Source organism: Sturnira hondurensis, unplaced genomic scaffold, assembly GCF_014824575.4.
Source record: "Sturnira hondurensis isolate 20B ecotype Veracruz unplaced genomic scaffold, ASM1482457v3 Scaffold0007865, whole genome shotgun sequence".
NCBI classification, from domain to species: domain Eukaryota; kingdom Metazoa; phylum Chordata; class Mammalia; order Chiroptera; family Phyllostomidae; genus Sturnira; species Sturnira hondurensis.
Window position 1 is genome coordinate 14,788,791 of NW_028080496.1, and position 20,088 is coordinate 14,808,878.

Consider the following 20,088-nt stretch of genomic DNA (forward strand, 5'->3'; position numbering starts at 1 on the left):
TGTTATTTCTTCTGGGTAAATGCGTTAGAGTAACAGTGCTGGATCATGAGCAGGTGTATAATTAAGTTTTAAGAAGCTTCTCAACATTTCCCACTGTAATCTCACCACTTGACACTCATTAGCAATGCGGAGAGTTTCAGCGCTTCACACCACTGTCCACATCTGCTGTTGTCATCCCTTTAATTTTAGCCTCTCTGGCGGTACAGAGGTGTCTGTCTCCCTGTGATTTCATTGTGCATTTCCCTGATACCTAATTGTATTGAGCATCTTTTAATGAGTTTATCAGCCATTTGTATGCTTTTTTGTGAGGTGTATTTTGAAGACTTTTACCTACACTTTATTGGGTTGTGTCTGTTTATTACTGATTGGCTCTGTGTGTGTCTGTTTCCTGATACAAGTCCTTTGTCAGTTATGGTGATTGCAACTGTTTTCTTTGTGGCATGTCTTTTTATTTTCCTCGTGGTGCCTTTGGAAGAGCGGAAATTGTATCGATGAAGTCTAACTTTTTTTTTCTCTGTGGGTGTTCCTTTTTGATTTCTGCTGAAGAAATCTTTGTCTCCTTAGGTCAAATGGCCTGCTGTGTTATCCTCAAGGAGATTGATGGCTTAAGCTTTAACCTTCACGTCCGTCAGCTGTCTTGAGCTAATCGTTGTGTATGCCTGAGTGTGAATCAAGGTTTGGTGTCTGCCCTGCTGATACCCACCTGGTTCAGCACATTTGAAGGGACTGATGCTTCTCTCTGTACTCTGTGATATGTCCATCTGTTTCTGAACTCTTCTCTGTGTTATTGTGTCTGTCTTTCCCCTGCCCATATCATACTGTCTTGATTATGTAGTTATTTTTTCCAAAGATTTTATTTATTTATCTTTAGAGGGGAAGGGAAGGAGAGAGGGAGAGAAATATCAATGTATGGTTGCCTCTTGTGCTTCCCCTGCTGGAAACTGGCCTGCAACCCAGGTATGTGCCCTGACTGGGAATCAAACCTGCAACCGTTTGATCTGCTGTCTGGAGCTCAATCCATTGAGCCACATCAGCCAGAGTTGTGTAGTTTTATAGTAAACCTTAAAATCAGCCAGTGTAACTCCTACAACTTTGTTCATCTTTTTCAGGATTGCAAAACCATGTCTTTTTTCCCCTCTAAGATCTAATTGGCTTTATTGAACAGCACATAAATCCAGTAGCATCTCAACCTAGCAACTAAAAGGGATCTCCCCAAAGTATGTATTTCTTTAGGAAAATAACTTCTCCATATCTAATTACACAAAAGGACTTCAAGTACTAAATCCATTCCCAGGTTCCTGAGTACCAGTGCTCGCGTTGATTTGAATTCATACCCTCACGTCACTTGTGGTGGTATCAGAAAGGAAAATTCCTTGATTTGTAGTCATTTTGTAAGAACTTTGGACAAATTATATAGCATCTTTTTACACATGTTTTAAAGGAAAATCACGGCACTCCTGGATTAGGAAAGGACCTAGTGACCCATTCTTGCTTTGCAGTTCAAAGTGACTTCTGTTATCGGGAGCACACGGGCATGCGGACACTTTCTCTGTAATCAGAAGGCAAATAAACTAGGTGATAGTCTGTATTTTTGTGCTAGAAAGTCATATTCTAAGGACATTTCTGATGCCCATTTTCCACGAAGCTGGAGGTTCACTGCACCGTGGATGGAGGGCTTCCCTGCCAGCTGACACCCCCAGCCCGACAAGTCCCTCTTGTGTTTGCACAGCGCTTCTTTGTCTTATAGTTCAGCTGTCATAAACAGCTCTCAGCTGACCCCCAAGGTTTCCAGCAGGAGGATTTAGCCAGAATTTCACTCTCGCTCGCTCCGCAGCCCACCCCCAGGAGTGGAGGCGGGGTGGCCGGAGAGTAGACACACAGGAGAAAACCCCTCCATGCCCCATGATTCTGCGGCTCTCTACTCTTCCTGAGGCCAGAGGGCTTGAGTCCCAGGTGTCCTCTGGGAAGAGTGGACACAGAGGCGTAGGCTTGAACAGATGTCTCCTGGGGGTGTTAGGTCAGTGATATTGAAGGTGCCACTGTAACTAAACCAAGTGGTTTTAGGGCATAAGAGAAAAATATCTATCGATGATGGGCCGAGGGCCAATATGAAATGCAGAGACAGCTGGGAGTGTCTGAAGGGGCCTGGGGCAGCCAGCTCAGGGAGGGGCTGGGCACGGGTGGGTGGGCAAGCCAAGCCATGGACTGCCTTTAGGGCAGAGCGCGGGGGCGCTCCTGGACCGAGGCCTTTTGGGGCCACCTGGAGGAGCTTCGCTTTGATCTACAGCCAGGGGTGTGCATCAGACATCCAGACAGAAAATCTGACGGACTTCATGTCCACAGGAGGAGGAAAATTTTGCCTAATCCTGGCTTCAAAGAGGAGGGTGACCTTTTGCTGGATTTCGGAAGCTCCTGGGCAGTGCGAATACATTTCCTGAAACCTGAGACATTTTGAACTGACCTGGACCCTTGAACAAAAGGGAGACCAAAAACTTGCCCTTTGCCCATCCCTGAGTTCTTTGTAGCCCAGCCTACCACTCATTTTAAAGATTTTATTTATTTATTTATTTATTTATTTATTGAGAAATGGAAAGGGAGATAGAAAGGGAGAAACATCAGTGTGTGGTTGCCTCTTGCACGCCCCCTACTGGGGACGTGACCCACAACCCCAGGAACGTGCCCTGAGTGGGAATCAAACCAGCAACCTTTCGGTTTGGAGGCCGGTACTCAATCCATTGAGTCACACCAGCCAGGGCTGAACACATTTTGAATTACTGGTTTGCAATTTTGTTAATCTGACATCCAGGCCCTCTCTCAGACAGTTTGCTGTCTGCATGTGTTCTCTTTGTTTTGTACATGTAATATATGTTACTTCTTTCTGTGTCTTTGTGTGTCTTGTAATCCATTTTCAGCTCTGGTTTTTATTGTTACCCGACCGTACCATCCCTCAGCACTCCTTTTCCGTGGACTTTTACACCTGGCTCAAGCACCTACTTATAGTCCATCTTGCATTGTTTGCTTCTCTTTCATGCACATCAGAAAAGAACAAGAAAATTGTATCTGTAATCGTAACATCAGTAAACAATAGTAATAGCTTATTGATGAACATAAAATGTTTCTCATTCCAAATGTGCAGAATGAGCAGAAGAACTTGCCCTGCTTCTTCCTGGTCCCCCTTAACTCCTTGGAGACCTAGGAGGACAAAAGGTGAAGACAAACCGTCGGGAACGTGAAGATACAGAAATCTCTGCAGAATGGTCCTGAGGCCCATCTTCTTGAACAGCAAAAAGATGCCATTTTGAAAGACAAGGCTTTCACATCGAAAGCACTGTGTGAGGGTGGCCTGATCCGAAACCGGGGCCTCAGCCAGCACCTGCTGCTCCTGAAGTTGAATAGCACCCAGGTTGCAGGAAAGACCAGAGGTCCGCTTTCAAGGCAACAGCATCAGTGCAGGGCGAGCTGCAGACACTGAAGCTCCCTGGCCATGTGCCTTTGGTTTGTGATTCAGGTGCAGCAGGCTCAGCAGCCCGTACCTCACAATGACAGAGAGCTGTAGAACTTAACATTATTAGGCCTCTGTTTCTTTTCTTTTTTTAAAGATTTTATTTATTTTTAGAGAGAATATGGAGGGAAACAGAGAGAGAGAAACATCAATGTGTGGTTGCCTCTTGCACGCCTCCTCCTGGGGGCCTGGCCCACAAACCCAGGCATATGCCCTGACTGGGAATCGAACCCACAACCCTTTGGTTCACAGGCCAGCATGCAATCTACTGAGCTACACCAGCCAGGGCAGGCCTCTATGTCTTAAGCTATTTTTTGTGTGTATGTGGTAAAATATACATGACCTAAAACTTACCACTTTAACCATTTCTAGTTGATTGTACTGTTCAATAAGTGTTAAGCACGTTCATGTTGTTGTGTAAACGTGATCAGTATTCATTTTCAGAACTTTTTATAATTCCGTTTTGAATTACAACCCATTGAACAGTAACTCCCCACTCCCATCCCTCGCCCCCAGTGACCACAGTGCTACAGTCTGTCCCCCTGAGTGCAACTCCTGCAGGGACCTCATAAAAGGGCACTCAGGGAAGAGTTGTCCCTTTTTACTGGCTTATGTCACTTAGCATTTTGCCTCTAAGGTTCACCTATGTTGTCACATGTGTCAGAATTTCATTCTTTTTCAAGGCTGATGAATAGCCCATCTTACACCATTTACTACTACTATTTTGCCTAAACTAAAAAAGAGCAAGTCCATTGTATTTTGTCCAGTTGTTTGTCCATTCATTCATGGACACTTGGATAGTTTGCCCCTTTTGCCTTTTGTGAATAATGCTGCCGTGAGCATGGGAGTGCGAATGTAGATGTTCGGGTCAATACTTTTAGTTCCAGAAGTGGAGTTGCTGAGTTATATGGCGATTCTATAACTGCATAACTACCATGCAGTTTTCCATTCTCACTGATGCCTGCAGAGGGTTCAGTGGCTCCACGGCGTCCCCCATGCCTGTTTTCTTTCTAATATATTTTATTGATTATGCCATTACAGTTGTCTCATTTCCCCCCCTTCATTCCCCTCCACCCTGCACACCCCCTCCCCCACCATTCCCCCCTTTAGTTTATGTTCACGTGTTGCAAGTTCTTTAGATTCTGTATTCCCCCTACTATTCTTGCCCACCCCTCTATTTTCTACCTACCCTCTATGCTACCTATTCTCTGCACCTTCTCCCCCCTTCTCCTCCTCCCATTCCCCTGTTGCTGACCCGCCAAGTGATCTTCATGTCTATCTTCATGTCATGTCTATCTTCATGTCTATGGTTACCACGCCTGTTTTCTGTTTGCGAGTGGTCGTCCTAATGAATGTCACCTGCTCTCTCCTCATCTCTCCTCATAGCCTTGAGTTGCATTTCCCTAATGATCAGTGAAGTTGAGCATCTCTTCATGTGCTTTTGGCCATTGTTTTTTTTTAATATTATTATTTTTTAATTTAATTCTTATTCAAGTACAGTTTTCTGTTTTATATTCCCTGCCCCGCCCCCGCCCCCCCAGGGCCATTGTTTTAAATATCTTCTTTGGAGAAAGGTCTGTTCAAGTCTTGCGCTAATTTTTTAATTGTTTCTTTTCTTTTTTTGGCTCGTGGTTTTCTGTTGCTCACTTTGTACACGGGTAGTACACGGTAACGTCTGTGGACACTGATTCCTCTCCCCATTTCTGGTGTTTGCTTGTTTTTATTTAAAGAGGGGAAGGGTGGGAGGAACCGAGGGAGAGAAACATCAATGTGTGGCTGATTGCCTCTCATGCGCCCCCTACTGGAGACCTGGCCCACAACCCAGGGACATGCCCTGACGGAATTGAACCAGCGACCCTTTGGTTCCCAGGCCAGTGCTCAATCTACTGAGCCACACCAGCCAGGGCTATTGTTTAGTGAGGAGGCCTCTCTCTGCCCGTGGGAGATGAGCCCCTCTAAGCTTCTGTGCTAGAGACTCAACTCACTGTTCGTACTGATATTTAGTAGGTTTTCTTGAATAAATGTGTCTTGGTGGACTGTATACTCTTCAGACAAATTCTAGAGACTTAGCAAATGTGTTTTAATACTTGATTTACTACTTGATTTACTGGTTAGGGCTGTTTTGCTAAAGACCTGGCCCACGAACTTCCTCACACCCGTGTTCTGGACGTCCCGTGTTCTGGACGTGGACTCATGGTCTTTCATTCTTTTTTTTTTTTTGGACTCATGGTCTTTCATTCTTTTTTTTTTTAAAAAACTTTAGAGGGGAAGGAGAGAAACATCAATTTATGGTTGCCTTTCGCGCATCCCCTGCTGGGAGTTGGCCTGCAGGGAACCAGCCTGCAACCCAGGCATGTGCTCTGACTGGGAATCGAACCGCGATTCTCTGGTTCGCAGGCCCGTGCTCAATCCACTGAGCTACACCAGCCAGGGCTTATGGTCTTTCATTCTTAAAGGCCCAGCGTGCACGGGCGCAGGACACCCTCTTCAACAGACACGGTGCGGTTAGCACACCCAGGGATTCATGTGAACTCTGTGCTCCGTTCCACAGGGCGAACTGGGCGCATTTTAGACTCAGCTGTAGGCTGTCCCTCACCGGGCGGTGTGGATCACATTTGTGGCAGACACACTGAGGAGGACGGGAGCGGCTGCCGGGGCCACGCCCCCTCCTGCTGGAGGCTGTCAGCGGAGGCAGAGCTCCAGGCCGTGGCAGAGGTACCTGTAGCCCCAGGGCCACCGCTCCGGGTGAGGGCGCCCGCGAGTGGTGAGGGTGCCCGCGAGTGGTTCTCCTCCAGGTCGGGTGCCGCTGCCCAGCAGAGGGTGCTGTTGGCCGAGTGCTGTCCCCTGGCCACGTGTCCGCCGGCTCAAACTAGGCCCATTGCCAATACTGGCCTGTCTCCCACTGGGCATCGTGCATCGTGTTTAATCACCAGAGTCCTTAGTCCTCTGCCCTCGGCCACAAGTTTTAGCCTTCCTGTGTCTTTCATGACCTCACTGTTTCAGAAGGGTACAGGCCAGCTAATTCCTAGACAGTCTCAGCTTCCTCCTGATTAGATACAAGTGATGCACTTTGGCACAGACACCGCCAAGGTGACACTGTGCCCTCCCCAGTGACCTCTGAGGCACAGGACGCTTGTTTGTGCTTTTGCTGATGCTGTTAGCTTTGGCCATTGGGTTAAGGTGGTGTCTGTCAGAGTTTGCAAGTACGATAGAAATAACTTTTTCTGCCCCTGCTGGTATGCCAGAGTGGGTTGAGTGCTGGCCTGCAAGCTGAAAGGTCGCTGGTTCGGTTCCCAATCAGGGCACATGCTTGGGTTGTGGGCTGGGTCCCCCATTGTGGGCGTGAGAAAGACAACCATGCACTGACGTCTCTCTCCCTTCCTTCCCCTCTTTCTAAAAACAAATAAATAAAATCTTCAAAAAAAGGATGACTTTTTCTTTTTATGATTACTGACAAACCAGTGGAGCTGACTCAGGGAGACCACGTGACAGTGCTGCTCCTCCACCGCCGTTCACCCACTCCTGTCACTGCTCATTGATGCTTCCTGCCTTAAGTCGCTTGTTCATGTGAGGTCACCAAACAGTGACATTGTGACACAGCCGTTCCTCCCACTTGGTCACTTTGTTTTTTAAGTACTTACCATCAGGGCTATAGCTCTGCTCCTCAGTGTGGCAGGCTGGCTTCCTTCGGTAATCACTTCAAATTACCGAGAATTAAAACGTTCAATCAGAAGTAGGTACTTTACCCTGAATGGAAAGAAACCTCCATGACAAGAAGCATTTTGACATACCTGAAGGACAAAGGTGTGTCTTAGAGGCAGGGAGACTCTCTTGCTGAAGGCACTGTCACCCAGCAGGAAGTGGGACAGCTATCGTGGACTGAAGGGAGTGCAGGGGACTCGGCAAATGTCCCATCACCTAGGGAGGGCGCAGGCGTGCTGCACCGATAGTTGGCAAAGAGCCACCCCAGAAAGGTTCTGAATTATGCCGAGTAACCTATAAAATAATTTTGTATGAATTGGTTATAGTAAATGCATGAGAAAATTGGACTTTGAAGAACAAATCTCATTTGAAAGGAACATAAAACTTTACTCCAGCCCTGGATGGGTGGCTGTCAGTTGGTGGGAGCATCTTCCCTTAAACCGTATGTCATGGGTTTGATCCCCAGTCAGAGCATATGTGAGAGGCAACTGATTGATGGCTCTCTCTCTCTCTCTCTCCCCCTCCATCCCTTCCCCTCCCTTTAAAATCTATAAGCATGTCCTGAGGTGAGGATTATATTTAAAAATACTTTATTCCAATGAATATATGTGTCTCTGGGGGGTGTTGCACCCCTGCACCCCAAATCATAAAGGTTCAGTTTGTTGTTTGGGTCAGCTTGACTTGGTTGCAAAAAGCATCTGCCCCCTTTAATGGCTTGTGATGCTGCTATTTGTAGACTAACTTAAAAGATTCCTGAGTTTACAGTATGACATTCATTATTCTTTAAAAAAATTTTAATATATATTCAATGTTAGAGAGAGAAAGAGAGATGGATTTGTTGTTCCACTTATTTATACATTCACTGGTTGATTCTTCTGTGTGCCTGGACCAGGTATCGAACCCACAACTCTGGTGCATACAGGCGACACTCTAACCAGCTGAGCTATCCCGCCAGGGCATTCTGTTCTTTTCAGTTTTAGTTTTCATGTAGTTCTTCTTTTCACTATGCAGCTTGTAACCCTCTTGCTTCTTGCCTTCCTGACATTTCTGTGTCGCTCTCTCATAGGTACCTCTTATTTAACGGACATCGTGTGGTGGGCAGGCACCATTGCAAGTAAGTACCCTGTGTGGTGAAGAGCTTGTTTTCTTTCTTTAAGATCAGTCATTCCCCTGGCAGGACTGGGGGACAGGGGAGGATGAGATGGGGGGCGGTGAGGGGGTCGTTGGTGGAGGTGGGACTACAGTTAGCCCTGAATTTAGCCCAGGCCGCACTCTCCTGGGCCCAGGGAAACTAAAAAAAAGCTCCTGCTTACGCACGCGCAGTCCGGCTGTTGGCCTTTGGTGAAATTACATGTGTTTGCTGAACACAATTGGTTTTACAAAGGCGGCTTTCTTCCCTCGGCCTTGAAGACCAGAGCATGTGCTATGACCGAAAACACACTTTATATACTTAGAACTTTTAAATATAAAAATGACATGCGAAATTTTAGAAATAACACGAGGTTCATTTGTCTCACGTTGCCTTTTTGTTGAGAAATGACCTAGCAGACTTGATGGCTTTCACGGAGGAGCTGTTATTTAAGCTCTCGCTCCCTGCCACTCCTGCGGTCCCGTGTCAGTGCGGCCCAGCGGCCGACACTGGAGCAGGCCCCAGGCTATTTCAGGGACATGGGGAGCCCGGCATGATCCGTCTTAAAACAGGGGTTTCAGGGAGAGAGTGGAAATATGCAGTGTTGCACCCACTGTCAGTCACTGCGTTTAGCCGGGGAATTTCCAGAGACTGATGAAGCCACTCCCCAACCTATCGGCATCGTAACTGGGGGGGGGGGGGGGCGGGGCAGGTACTGCTCCCCAACCAATCAGAACAGTGACTCGAGGGCTGCTCCCCAACCAATCAGGACAATGAGGCGGGGAGAGGGGGGCGGGCGCTGCTCTCCAGTGCAGTCAGGGCCCTTAAACATGCAAATGATGCGTCTTCTGCAACAAGTGGTTTCTCACAAGCCCTGGAAAGGGCTTCAAATGAAGTGGCTGGTTCAAGGCCCAGTCTCCCGAAATGCAACTCTGAACCCTTGATAGGAGAGAGCGCTGTCATTTCAAATGACATCCTGTGATTCTCTTCACAGTGGCTGTTGGCCAGATTGGAAACTTCCTGGCTTACACAGCAGTCCCCACGGTCCTGGTGACGCCCCTGGGTGCCCTTGGAGTGCCGTTTGGGTGAGCGCTGGTGTTCTGTGTTTTGGTTTTTAATGTGCCATATATATAAAATGGAAACTTTTCATTTTCAATGTTTCTGTTCAAATAGTTAAGAGGAAAATCGTAACGGAAGACAGGTCTTCAGTGCTCTCTATGTGATTTAGTTTCATTCCTCAGAAATTTATTTTTTTAATTTTACGTATTTATTTTTAGAGTGAGGGAGAGAAATATCAATATGCGGTTGACTCTCACGCGCCCCCTCTTGAGGACTTGTGCAGCTACCTGGACATGTGCCCTGACTGGGAATCCAACCAAAAACCCTTTAGTTTGCAGGCGGGCACTCCGTCCACTGAGCCACACCATCCAGGGCTATTCCTTAAAACTTAGTTGTGTGAATTGTTAACCCTTGTCTTAGAAATGTGCTTTAGTATATTTCGAGTCCTGTTACTCCGGGGGATCCACGAGTGGTATGCTGTCACTCTCTGACTTTACCCCAGCGTACATCCAAGAGACTAGAGTTTTCCCAGTGCCTTGGGAAGTGCTTCAGAGAAACCCTTAAGCAACACTAGTCAGTTGGTATTTTATTTGGGTGCCTACCACCCCTTCCTGCTGGACACTGAGTGGCCCCCCAAACCTGGGAAACCGTGGAGGTTGGGACAAGTCACACCTGGGCGCCACTGGGTGTGCGACAGAATTCACATCTCACCAGCGTCAACAGCAACTGGACACCCCTAGAGAGGGCTCTGGTGTGGTCTGGAGCAGGGCTGTCTGGCGTTTTGGCATCTGGGGGCCTCGCTGGGGAAAGAAGACTTGTCTCGAGCCACACATTCAATACACAAACACTAGTGAAAACTGATGAGCAAAAGGCAGGTTTTAAGTAAATTTCTGATTTTGAGTTGGGCTGCATTCATTATCATCCTGGGCCTCATGTGGCTGGGGGGCTGCAGCTTGGACACCCCTGGTCTGGAGTGAACCCAGAAGGAAGCAGGGCTTTGGGTTTTTACTGGAGTTAGGAGGTGAGCTGGGTAGGGGTGCCCACCCTCAGGCTGGGGCTTGCCAAGGGACTGAGGACAGCAGGACCCGTGCACATGCTCAGGCCTTCTTACCAGGTTGCCCACATGTGGGGCAAATGGGAAAAAGGAGGAGAGGGGACTTGAAGGCTCCCAGTCACCACCTGACGTCACAGATGGAATCTTTTTATTATATGTTATTACACAGAAAGGACTAAATAACACATCTCTTCCTGTGAACTTACTCATATTCTGTTTTGCTTTTGAAGAAATCATGAAGATGTGATAGAAGAGAAAGAAAACCCAAGGTTCTCATTCATTTAAACATTGATCTTCTGCCATGTTCCAGACAGACCCCGAATCCTTGCGCAGACGTGTATCTGTGGTGGATATAGTAATTAATTAATTAACTAATTAATTTATTTATCCACCCTCACCCAAGGGCATGCTTACGATTTTTATTTAAATTTTTTTAATATATTTTACTTATTTACTTTTAGAGAGAGGGGAAGGGAGGGAGAAAGAGGGAGAGAAACAGCAATGTGTGATTGTCTCTCACGCGCCCCCTACTGGGGACCTGGCCTGCAACCCAGGCATGTTCCCTGACTGGGAATCGAACTGGCGACCCTTTGTTTCACAGACCTGCACTCAATCCACTGTGCTACACCAGTCAGAGCTGCTTATTGATTTTTAGAGGTGGGCGGGGGCAGGGAAGGAGAGAAATATCAATGTCGGAGAGAAGCCACGACCTTTCAGTTCATGGGATGATGCTCCAACCTGCCAGGACTATGATGAGGGATCTAATTTTGTGTTTTTAAGCTTTAAGTGTCTCTGGTCTAAAAAGCATGAATATATTTTGCGTGGGCGAACCTTTGAAAATGTGTCTCTACAATAGCATGCTGCCCTTACCCAAACATAAGGCTAAGATCATGCATGGCTTGACATCATTTTGCATGTTGGTCGGCCCCCAAAATCTCGCGTTGCCTGAGTGGTTCTCACGTTGGGGAATCATTACTCCAGCTTCCCAGACCTTAGCCTCAGTGTCTGATTCGTTCTCCTGAAAATTAATCAGGCAAACGAACAACCCAACCCTGCGATCTTTGCACATTGCACATTTAAGTGCAGGTGTGGAAATGCCTTGCCTGGTTAATTTCCAAAGAACTGTTCTGATGGACTTTGATAATTAAGTCACCTCACCGGAAATGTTCACTGCTCCAAGTCTTCAGAAGACATCACTCAGTCAAAAAAAAAGAAAAAAAGTGAGGCGTTATTATGGATAAAAACATTGCCTTTAACTGAGGATCCCAATAAAAGTTATTTTTTAAATATTTTATTCATTTACTTTTAAGCGGAGGGGAAGAGAGGGAGAAAGAGAGGGTGAGAAACATCATTGTGTGGTTGCCTCTCATGCGCCCCCTACTGGGGACCTGGCCAGGAACCCAGGGATGTGCTGTGACTGGGAGTCGAACTCACGACTCTCTGGTTCACAGGCTGGCATTCAGTCCGTTGAGCCACAGCAGCCAGATCCAGTTCTCCCCTCTTCTCAGAGTAGGCCTTCTCTGCCAACTAGCCTTTCCCTACTGCAAACCTCCGACCTACTGAATACTGGCCTTTCTCTTGAAGCTTAGGGTACAGGAACCTTAGGGCTGTAACACAAATATGCGTCACCTTTGTCCCCTGATAGGGTCGCTATTTGGGCTTCTGCCTAAGTCATTGTTTCCCAAATACCTGTTCTTACTGATCTCAGTACATGCGTGTTGCCACTCCCTTTGAAAGGCCTTTTTATTTAAGTTAACAGCCTCATGGGCCAGGCTTGTTTCTGCCTATGTTTTCATGCACACCAGCTCCTCCCCACCATGGCAGAGCCCACCTCCCAGGCTGGTTCCAGGCCCACCTCCTTCTACTCCTGAGAGTCCCCCCTCTCCCCTCTCCCCCTCTCCCCCTCTCCCTGCCCTCTGGTTCCCCCCTGTGCAGAGTTACTGAGAGCCCCTGGACTAATGCACAGCTGTGTGTTCTGATGTCACTCATTGGCTCTTTCAGTGACTCTTTGCTGATGCCCTGCACCACCGCTGGGCTCTCTTGAGGGACAGACACAAAGGGTATAAGGGAGAAGATGACAGCCTGGGCACCATAGGAGTGTTGCCACCATAATGTCACCTCGTGTTAGCTTGGTGGCCTTGGGTTCAAAGTAATCCTTCCTGAGGCTTAGTTTCTTTATCTGTAAAATGAGAATTAAAAAGGAAACAATCCTGTTTGATCTGGCCTGGCGGCCTCCTTGCAGATGTTCCTGGTCCCTGATTGCCTTCAGTGTTACACTAGGAATGTGGCAGTGGCCAGTCTCAGGATATCCTAAAGGCCCAGGTTGTCTGCCCTGGCCCATGGGGCTCAGTGGGTTGGGTGTCATCCTGCAAGATGAAAAGTTGCCAGTTCGATTCCTGCTCAGGGCACATACTTGGGCTACAGGCCAGGTCTCCACTAGGGGGCGCACAAGAGGCAGCCATACATTGATGTTCCTCTCTTTCTCTCTCCATTCCCCTCTCTCTAAAAATAAATAAATAAAATCTTTTAAAAAGGACCAAGGCCAGAGTGGGCTTTTCTGTAAAAAAAAAAAAGCTTACTTTTCTACTCTGGTATATTTCATACCCACGGAGCAACACCACAGCGAGCTGCGTATACATTCACTGTACACTGGCTATGCATAGAGTTCATACAGAAACCCTGTTTGTGTTGAATAGAGTTCAACAAATTTCTGATCTTTCCACTCTTACAAACTCAAAAGTGAAGTACAGCTATATAGAAAGTGTGGCCCCCTCTCAGGCTCTCTTCTTCCTCAGGGATGCCTGGGAGACCGTGCCATAGCTGCCTGCATTTCTCAACAGACTGTATTTTGCATGGAAGGGAACTCCGGGCACAGCCTGGACCAGGCCGGCCCGGCAGAGGGTGGCAGGATTATTCTTCTTTGGCCGTTGTAGAGGGAACAGGCTCTGAGGCAGAACCCTGTCGTTCTTCCAAAATTGCATAGCTTTTGTATCTTATGTTGTTTTAGTTTGTAAACTAACCCTATAGAAATAAGATAATTAAAAACTAACCGGGAACGCTAGGAGAACCCCGGTGTTAGAGTTGAGCCTTAACTGATAGGCCTGAGTGACTAATTCTTGTGGAAAATTGTTATTCCAAAATTGTGAAGCATTTGAATAAAGACTCCTTTTCTTTATCACCAAAAAAAAAAAAAATAGAAAAGAAAAATATGTAGCCTCATACTGTCGGCAATAAAAAAAAATTTTGATCCCTGGCTGGCGTAGCTCAGTGGATTAAGCATGGGCTGCAAACCAAACAGTTGCAGGTTCGATTCCCAGTCAGGGCACATGCCTGGGTTGTGGGCCAGTTCCCAGTGGGGGACACACGAGAGGCAACCATACACTGATGTTTCCCTCTCTCTCTTTCTCCCTCCCTTCCCCTTCCAAAAAAATAAATAAATAAAAATCTTTAAAATAAAAAAAAAATTGTTTTGAAAGAAAACGTGGCTTTTCTATCCTGGCTGGTTTGTCTCAGTGCATTGAGTGCCAGCCTGCAAACTGACAGGTCGCTGGTTCAATTCCCGGTCAGGGCACATGCCTGGGTTGTGGGCCAGGTCCCCAGTAGAGAGCATGGGAGAGGCAGCCACACATGGATGTTTCTCTCCCTCTCTCTCTCCCTCCCTTCCCCTCTCTAAAAATAAATAAATAAAATCTTTTTTGAAGAATGTGGCTTTTCTAAGGTAACTGTATTGGGTAGTCACAGGTCTGATGGTATGATTTCAACTCTTGATTTCTCTTCTTTTAATCCAAGGTCCATTTTAGCCTCTTACCTTCTGAAGGAGAAGCTCAACATCCTGGGCAAGTTGGGGTGTCTGCTCAGCTGTGCAGGCTCTGTCGTGCTGATCATCCACTCCCCGAAATCCGAGAGTGTGACCACGCAGGCCGAGCTGGAGGAGAAGCTGACCAATCCAGGTGACCCTTTATAGCCTGCAGGGGTCCCATGTGAGCCTCCGGAGGGCACTGTGCTGTGTCCCCAGACCCTCTGCTGTCCTGTGCAGAGTGCCCCTGCCTCTTGCACCTGCGCCGTCCTGCTGGGTTAGCTCGGAGCCCGCACGTTGGGGACCGCCTGCGTCCCAGGCCCGCCTCCCCCTGGTATGCCACTGTCTGAGAGCCGTAACCCAGTTTGGTTTATCTTAACACTCCCCACAGAGGTCTCCCTTTTTCCTATGTATTTTTGATGCACGATAACTTAGTTTTCTGAAAAGTGCAGTACAAAACCAACCATTAGGATCATTATACCGGTCTAAAAGGAGAGAATCTTTGACATTACCTCCAGGAGACCATCTGCGTTCCTGACCAACACAGGTGTGTCCCGGCCATGGAGTGTCTCCGGCTCCCCCGTGGCTCTTTGCAGCAGCAGGGACACGGCCACGAGATGTCTGTAAGATGTGAAAAGGGAATTCACGGTGAAGCTATCCAGACTGTAACTGTTCATGCCTGAAGACTTAGCATTGTGGTATCTATTTCCTCCTGTAATAGACAAAATACTTACGCTACAGAGACATGACAGGTCAGAAAGCTAGAGCTGATCATCCCAAGGGACTTAGGGTATTTCGCCGTGTGTAATGCTCCCCTTTCCCCAAAACTTTTTTGAAGGAAAATAGGGATGCTCCTTATACATGGGTATAATAATCCCATGTATAATGCGCACCCAGTCTTGGGTGCCCTTTATCTACCAGTCAGAGCGGTGCATGTGAAGGCTTTTGCTTTTTGGTGAATGTGGGTGTTGCCACTATAGGCAGGTCCTGACTTGTACAAAAAAACATTTTGTCTAGTTTGAATAGTTTGGTATAAAGACATAATGGCAGCCAGAATATTTTTCTCTAACATGAAAACTTTTTAAAGATTTTATTTCTTTATCTTTAGAGAGAGAGGGAGAGAGGGAGAGAAACATCACTGTGTGGTTGCCTCTCCCGCGCCTCTGCTGGGGACCTGACCTGCAGCCCAGGCATGTGCTCTGACTGGGATTCAAACCTGTGACCCTTTGGGTCACAGGCTGGCACTCAGTCCACTGGGCCACACCAGCCAGGGCTGGGATGCATTTTGATCTGGTGGAACCCTCTGCACATGCCGGGGCCCCTAGCTTCTGCCCGTGGGGTGCAGTCCATCTCTCTGTTCCCAGTCTCCGTCCTGCTTTCCCAGTGTCCCCCCCAGATGCACACACAGGGGCACCCAGCTGCCTAGTTTGCCCAGCTGCCTCTAACGCCGGACGACCTGTGTTTTCCAGTGTTCGTGGGCTACCTGTGCATCGTGCTCCTCATGCTGCTGCTGCTCATCTTCTGGATCGCGCCTGCGCACGGGCCCACCAACATCATGGTCTACATCAGCATCTGCTCCCTGCTGGGGAGCTTCACCGTGCCTTCCACCAAGGGCATCGGGCTGGCGGCCCAAGACATCTTCCACAACAACCCGTCCAGCCAGCGGGCCCTCTGCCTGTGCCTGGTGCTCCTGGCCGTGCTCGGCTGCAGCATCATCGTCCAGTTCAGATACATCAACAAGGCACTGGAGTGCTTCGACTCGTCCGTGTTCGGGGCCATCTACTACGTGGTCTTCACCACGCTGGTCCTGCTAGCCTCCGCCATCCTCTTCCGGGAATGGAGCAACGTGGGCCTGGTGGACTTCCTGGGCATGGCCTGCGGCTTCACTACTGTCTCCGTGGGGATCGTCCTCATCCAGGTGTTCAAGGAGTTCAACTTCAACCTGGGCGAGATGAACAAGTCCAATGTGAAAACGGACTAGGGGGCGGCGGGGTCTTGGCTGACGGGAGGAACGGGGAAGTGGATGTGGTTTCTGGTCCTAACTGGGCGGGAGGGACATAAGACCCCAAATCGCTGGGACTAGAGTTGCTCGTCTGCCGGGGTGGAGTCTGGGGGACAGGGTGGGGGCCTGGTCCTCTGCGGGCCAGAAGTTGCTGCGTGGTCCCTGGGCGTCATCTCTCTAAGCGGAAATCTCACATGCATCGCCATGAACCTGGAAGGTTTCATGAATACCCTTTCCTGTCAAACATTGTACCATTCCTTAAGTAGAAAACAGAGGTGGGCTCTATGTGGTTAGTCCTGACAGGCCAGATGTCCCTCCTGGGACAATGACGTTGGACATGGGAGGGAGTGTGTGGAACCTGACTCTGTACAGTAAATGCATCTGTAGTTGTGTTATTTTGCATTAAGCCTACATACCCTCGCCCACTGAAGAGGCATATGCATTTCATTGTTTCCCATCCCCTGAGGAGCTGACTGCCCCTCCCCCACCCCCCACTCACTGACTGCGGTTGCAGAGAGGAGTGTCCTGCCACTGTGCTCCGGGAGGACTCTGCAGCCTCGGTCAATTTCAGTGCCTTTACTACTTGAGCTGCTCACTTAATTTGACTCTGATTGTGTGTATGTTCTCTTAGCTTAGAGTCACGCCACCTCTTTGAGTATATGACTTTACTGTTTTACTATTTAACACGTAAAGGTGTCAAGCGGTTATAAGTGACAGGATATTTGTCTGCTGGAAAAGAGTCAAGACCGAAGACACATTAGAGAGATCGACCCCATGAGCATGCAGTTCTTGTCCAACTAAAGACGGTTGACTTAGTAGCATGAGGTATTTTATTTGCATTCAGTCTGCGTAACTGGGATCCAGTATCAAGCATACCCACGTTCTCTTTCAGCGACCACTGCGGCCATGCAGGAGAAATGAATTATTTAACTTGATCTCCAGGCTGTGAGAGCAGAGCGTCACTGCCCAGCCGTGCACATATGAAGTTCCCTGTGGAACAGGAACAAGCCAAGGGACACGGGCAGGCTGAGGCCAAACGGCAGCACACAGAGGGAGATGCAAAGGAACCTCCCGCAGAAATGAGGACCATTCCCTTAGCCAGCCCCCTGTTGTTTGAGATGGCGGAGTCCCCTACAGCTACTTGCCCGACTCTTGTAAAACTTCTGAAATGCCGAAGAGCCATTCATTAATGATGCTGATACGTGGCTCAAAGAGACCATTAGTCTGTTTGGAGTAACCTTCCCTGCGCAGTAAAGGGAACAAAGCGCAGAGTGAAGTGCTATTTCATCCAGGTATTGCGTGGTTCTCGTGCCGAGTTTTGCCTAAACAGTGAGCTGTACCAGCGCGAAAGGCGGGTGGGGCGATGGAGATTCGCTGAAGCAGAACATGGAATCTGACAATACCCAACGAAAGGTATTCACTAAAGAAAAAGTACGCTTTGCCAGCCGAAAAGAACATTTCTAAAGACCCAAGGAATCGTTTCCTCGGGTGTTGACCAAAGAGGCTAAGCAGAATGTGATGCTCTCACAGCGCAAAGAACATGTTTATGAATTAAAAGTCCGTGGGACGGTCATGGGTTGTCAGTGATTCGTGAACTAAGAGCAGCAACAAAATTATTTAAACATTTAAAATATATATATTTACTGATAGTTAATAAATGCTCAAAAAGTTCCTCACTCTTTTGATCAGCTCGCAGAGGTTTGTTTTTTAATCTCAGTATTTTAAGGAATGCAGGCCTTAATTTACAGAACTGAACTGTCTGAAAATATAATGTAGCCATGTTAGTTTACCTTTAGGCATAAAAATAGTTCCCCAGGTAAGGGTTCCTCTTTGAGAAACTGAAAGAATACACGTGGCAATACGCTTATCCTGAGAAAGGTACAAGTCCTATGGAAGTTACTGGTTGTGGTTTTTGTTACAACTTGCCGAGGAAGCTTCGCTGAAATGCTTCAGTTGGTGTTCCTTATCGTATTTTCATTGGCAATTATACCACAGATACTCAGAGAAGACATTTCAGGATCATCATCCTTGTGATTTTTTTAGAGTAAAACAAAAACCTCAAAGTATTAATAACATACCTTCCTTTGAGGGCTGCTGATCCCGGGCCAGGTGGGTTTCCCAAGTTCACGTCCCGTCAGCATTTTATCTTGGTCGGAGATGCAGCTTTCCTTCCAGTGGGACCAAGGTCACATGCCCATGGTATTTCATGCATGGCACTCCACCCTCAGAGCAGTGGACATGACCAGAGTTCTGACAGCCTAATTGTCAACCTTGACTTCTGACTTTACTGTATTTCTCTTACAAGTTCATAATTCATTTGGAATTGCAAAGAAAAAAAGTTTGGAAGCAAGAGTTTCAGCGAAGGCCTGGAGTGGTAACTGGTGTCTGCAGAAGTAAACACAAAAAACATTTTCATCGTCAGCCTGTCCTTTGGGTTTTCTCTCTGATAAAACTAAGAAAAATACCTACTGTGTGCTTGTTTTCAAGCTGCCTCGGAAATGTTTGTGATCACAATGTGCAGACTTGCTATGGATAGATACTTAAACAGACATTTCTCTGCTAATTTGGATGACCCCTTATTTTCTCATCAGAATCTGGGCATTTAAAAAGGTTGCTCATTGATCAAGTGTAGACTGTATTAAGGGTCCACCCAAACCCATCCCCAAGATGCCCCCGGGGTTGAGTTGTTCCTCAGGGCGGCTACCCCTCTGCGGAGAAGGTCCTGGGGGCAGGGGCGGTCAGCTCCCAGCCACGTGTGGGGCAAGATCTGCCCACAGTGGGCACTTCAGGGAGGAGCATCACCCACGTGGTCTTTCCACTGCTCCCGGTTCAGCAATAAGAAATACTCCAGCTCCCACCTTTCAAGCCAGTTTGTCGCCCTCGGTTTTATTTGCACACGTCCATTCTGGCAGTTAGCAGGTCGGTCTTCGTTCTTCTCTGGGTTTCACATCTGCTAGAAAAGAGTGCCATTGCAGGATGTGGTCACCTCTCATTGTCCTTATTGACAGGTCAGCTCTTGGTAGCTACTGGGGTCACTTCTGGAGGACAGTTCCTAGATGGGTATGAAGTGCTAGAGGGGCATTGTCTCCCAGGTGTGGACCACCACTTCCGGCCCGGGGCCAGAGGTATTGACAAACACAGGCCCCTGATGTTGGGAGAGATCCCTCTTTTCCAAGCTGCTCGACTTATCTCCAAGACCTGAGTAAACGCTGCTCAGATCAGCGGCTGATCCACACCCGTGGCTCTTTGCTAATGCGACCTTGATGTTGGCTTGGGTGGCCGTGGACTGAGTAGGCAACGGGGGAGCGTGCTCTGTTTAGCGTCGTTCCTGACAGTCTGCCAGGCCCCAGTGGTCTGCAGGAGTTGTCCTCACTGTGCAGGACGCAGGTCACCCAAGGAGCAGGATTGGATGGAGTCTCGGTGTTCTGCTTTCTCAGGGACCAAACATGCAACATTCACTCTTTAGCGTGGGCCTTGCTTCCAAGGATGTGTCTGTGAGTTCTTCACGTGTGTTGCATTCATAGCTAGAGGTCTGTGAACACAAGTGCAAAGGGGAAGGGTCATTCGCACACACCAGTCACCCCTAAAACGGTTTGTCATATCAAATACCTCGATTTTCTCACTTCCACCTCACATTGGTACTGCTGATCATTTTTAACGGTCAGCCCTTTAGCTTTCAGTGATTTAATTTTTTAAAAGATTTTATTTATTTATTTTCAGAGAGGGAAGGGAGGCAGAAAGAGAGGGAGAGAAACATCATTGTGTGGTTGCCTCTCGCATGCCCCTGCTGGGGACCTGGCCCACAACCCAGGCATGTGCCCTGACTGGGCATCAAACCAGTGAC

The 20,088-nt window shown here is 47.9% G+C and overlaps 1 protein-coding gene across 1 annotated transcript in view; it reads left to right on the plus strand.

Moving 5' to 3' along the window:
* Positions 1-19,936, plus strand: part of NIPA1 (NIPA magnesium transporter 1) — a 34,386-nt gene extending 14,450 nt beyond the window's left edge. The window contains exons 2-5 of the mRNA XM_037053814.1: positions 8,271-8,318; positions 9,328-9,418; positions 14,236-14,396; positions 15,712-19,936. Of these exons, the coding sequence (XP_036909709.1) occupies positions 8,271-8,318; positions 9,328-9,418; positions 14,236-14,396; positions 15,712-16,223 (812 nt within the window). The 3' untranslated portion in view covers positions 16,224-19,936. The remainder of the gene's footprint in view (positions 1-8,270; positions 8,319-9,327; positions 9,419-14,235; positions 14,397-15,711) is intronic.
* The last annotated feature ends 152 nt before the right edge of the window (positions 19,937-20,088 follow it).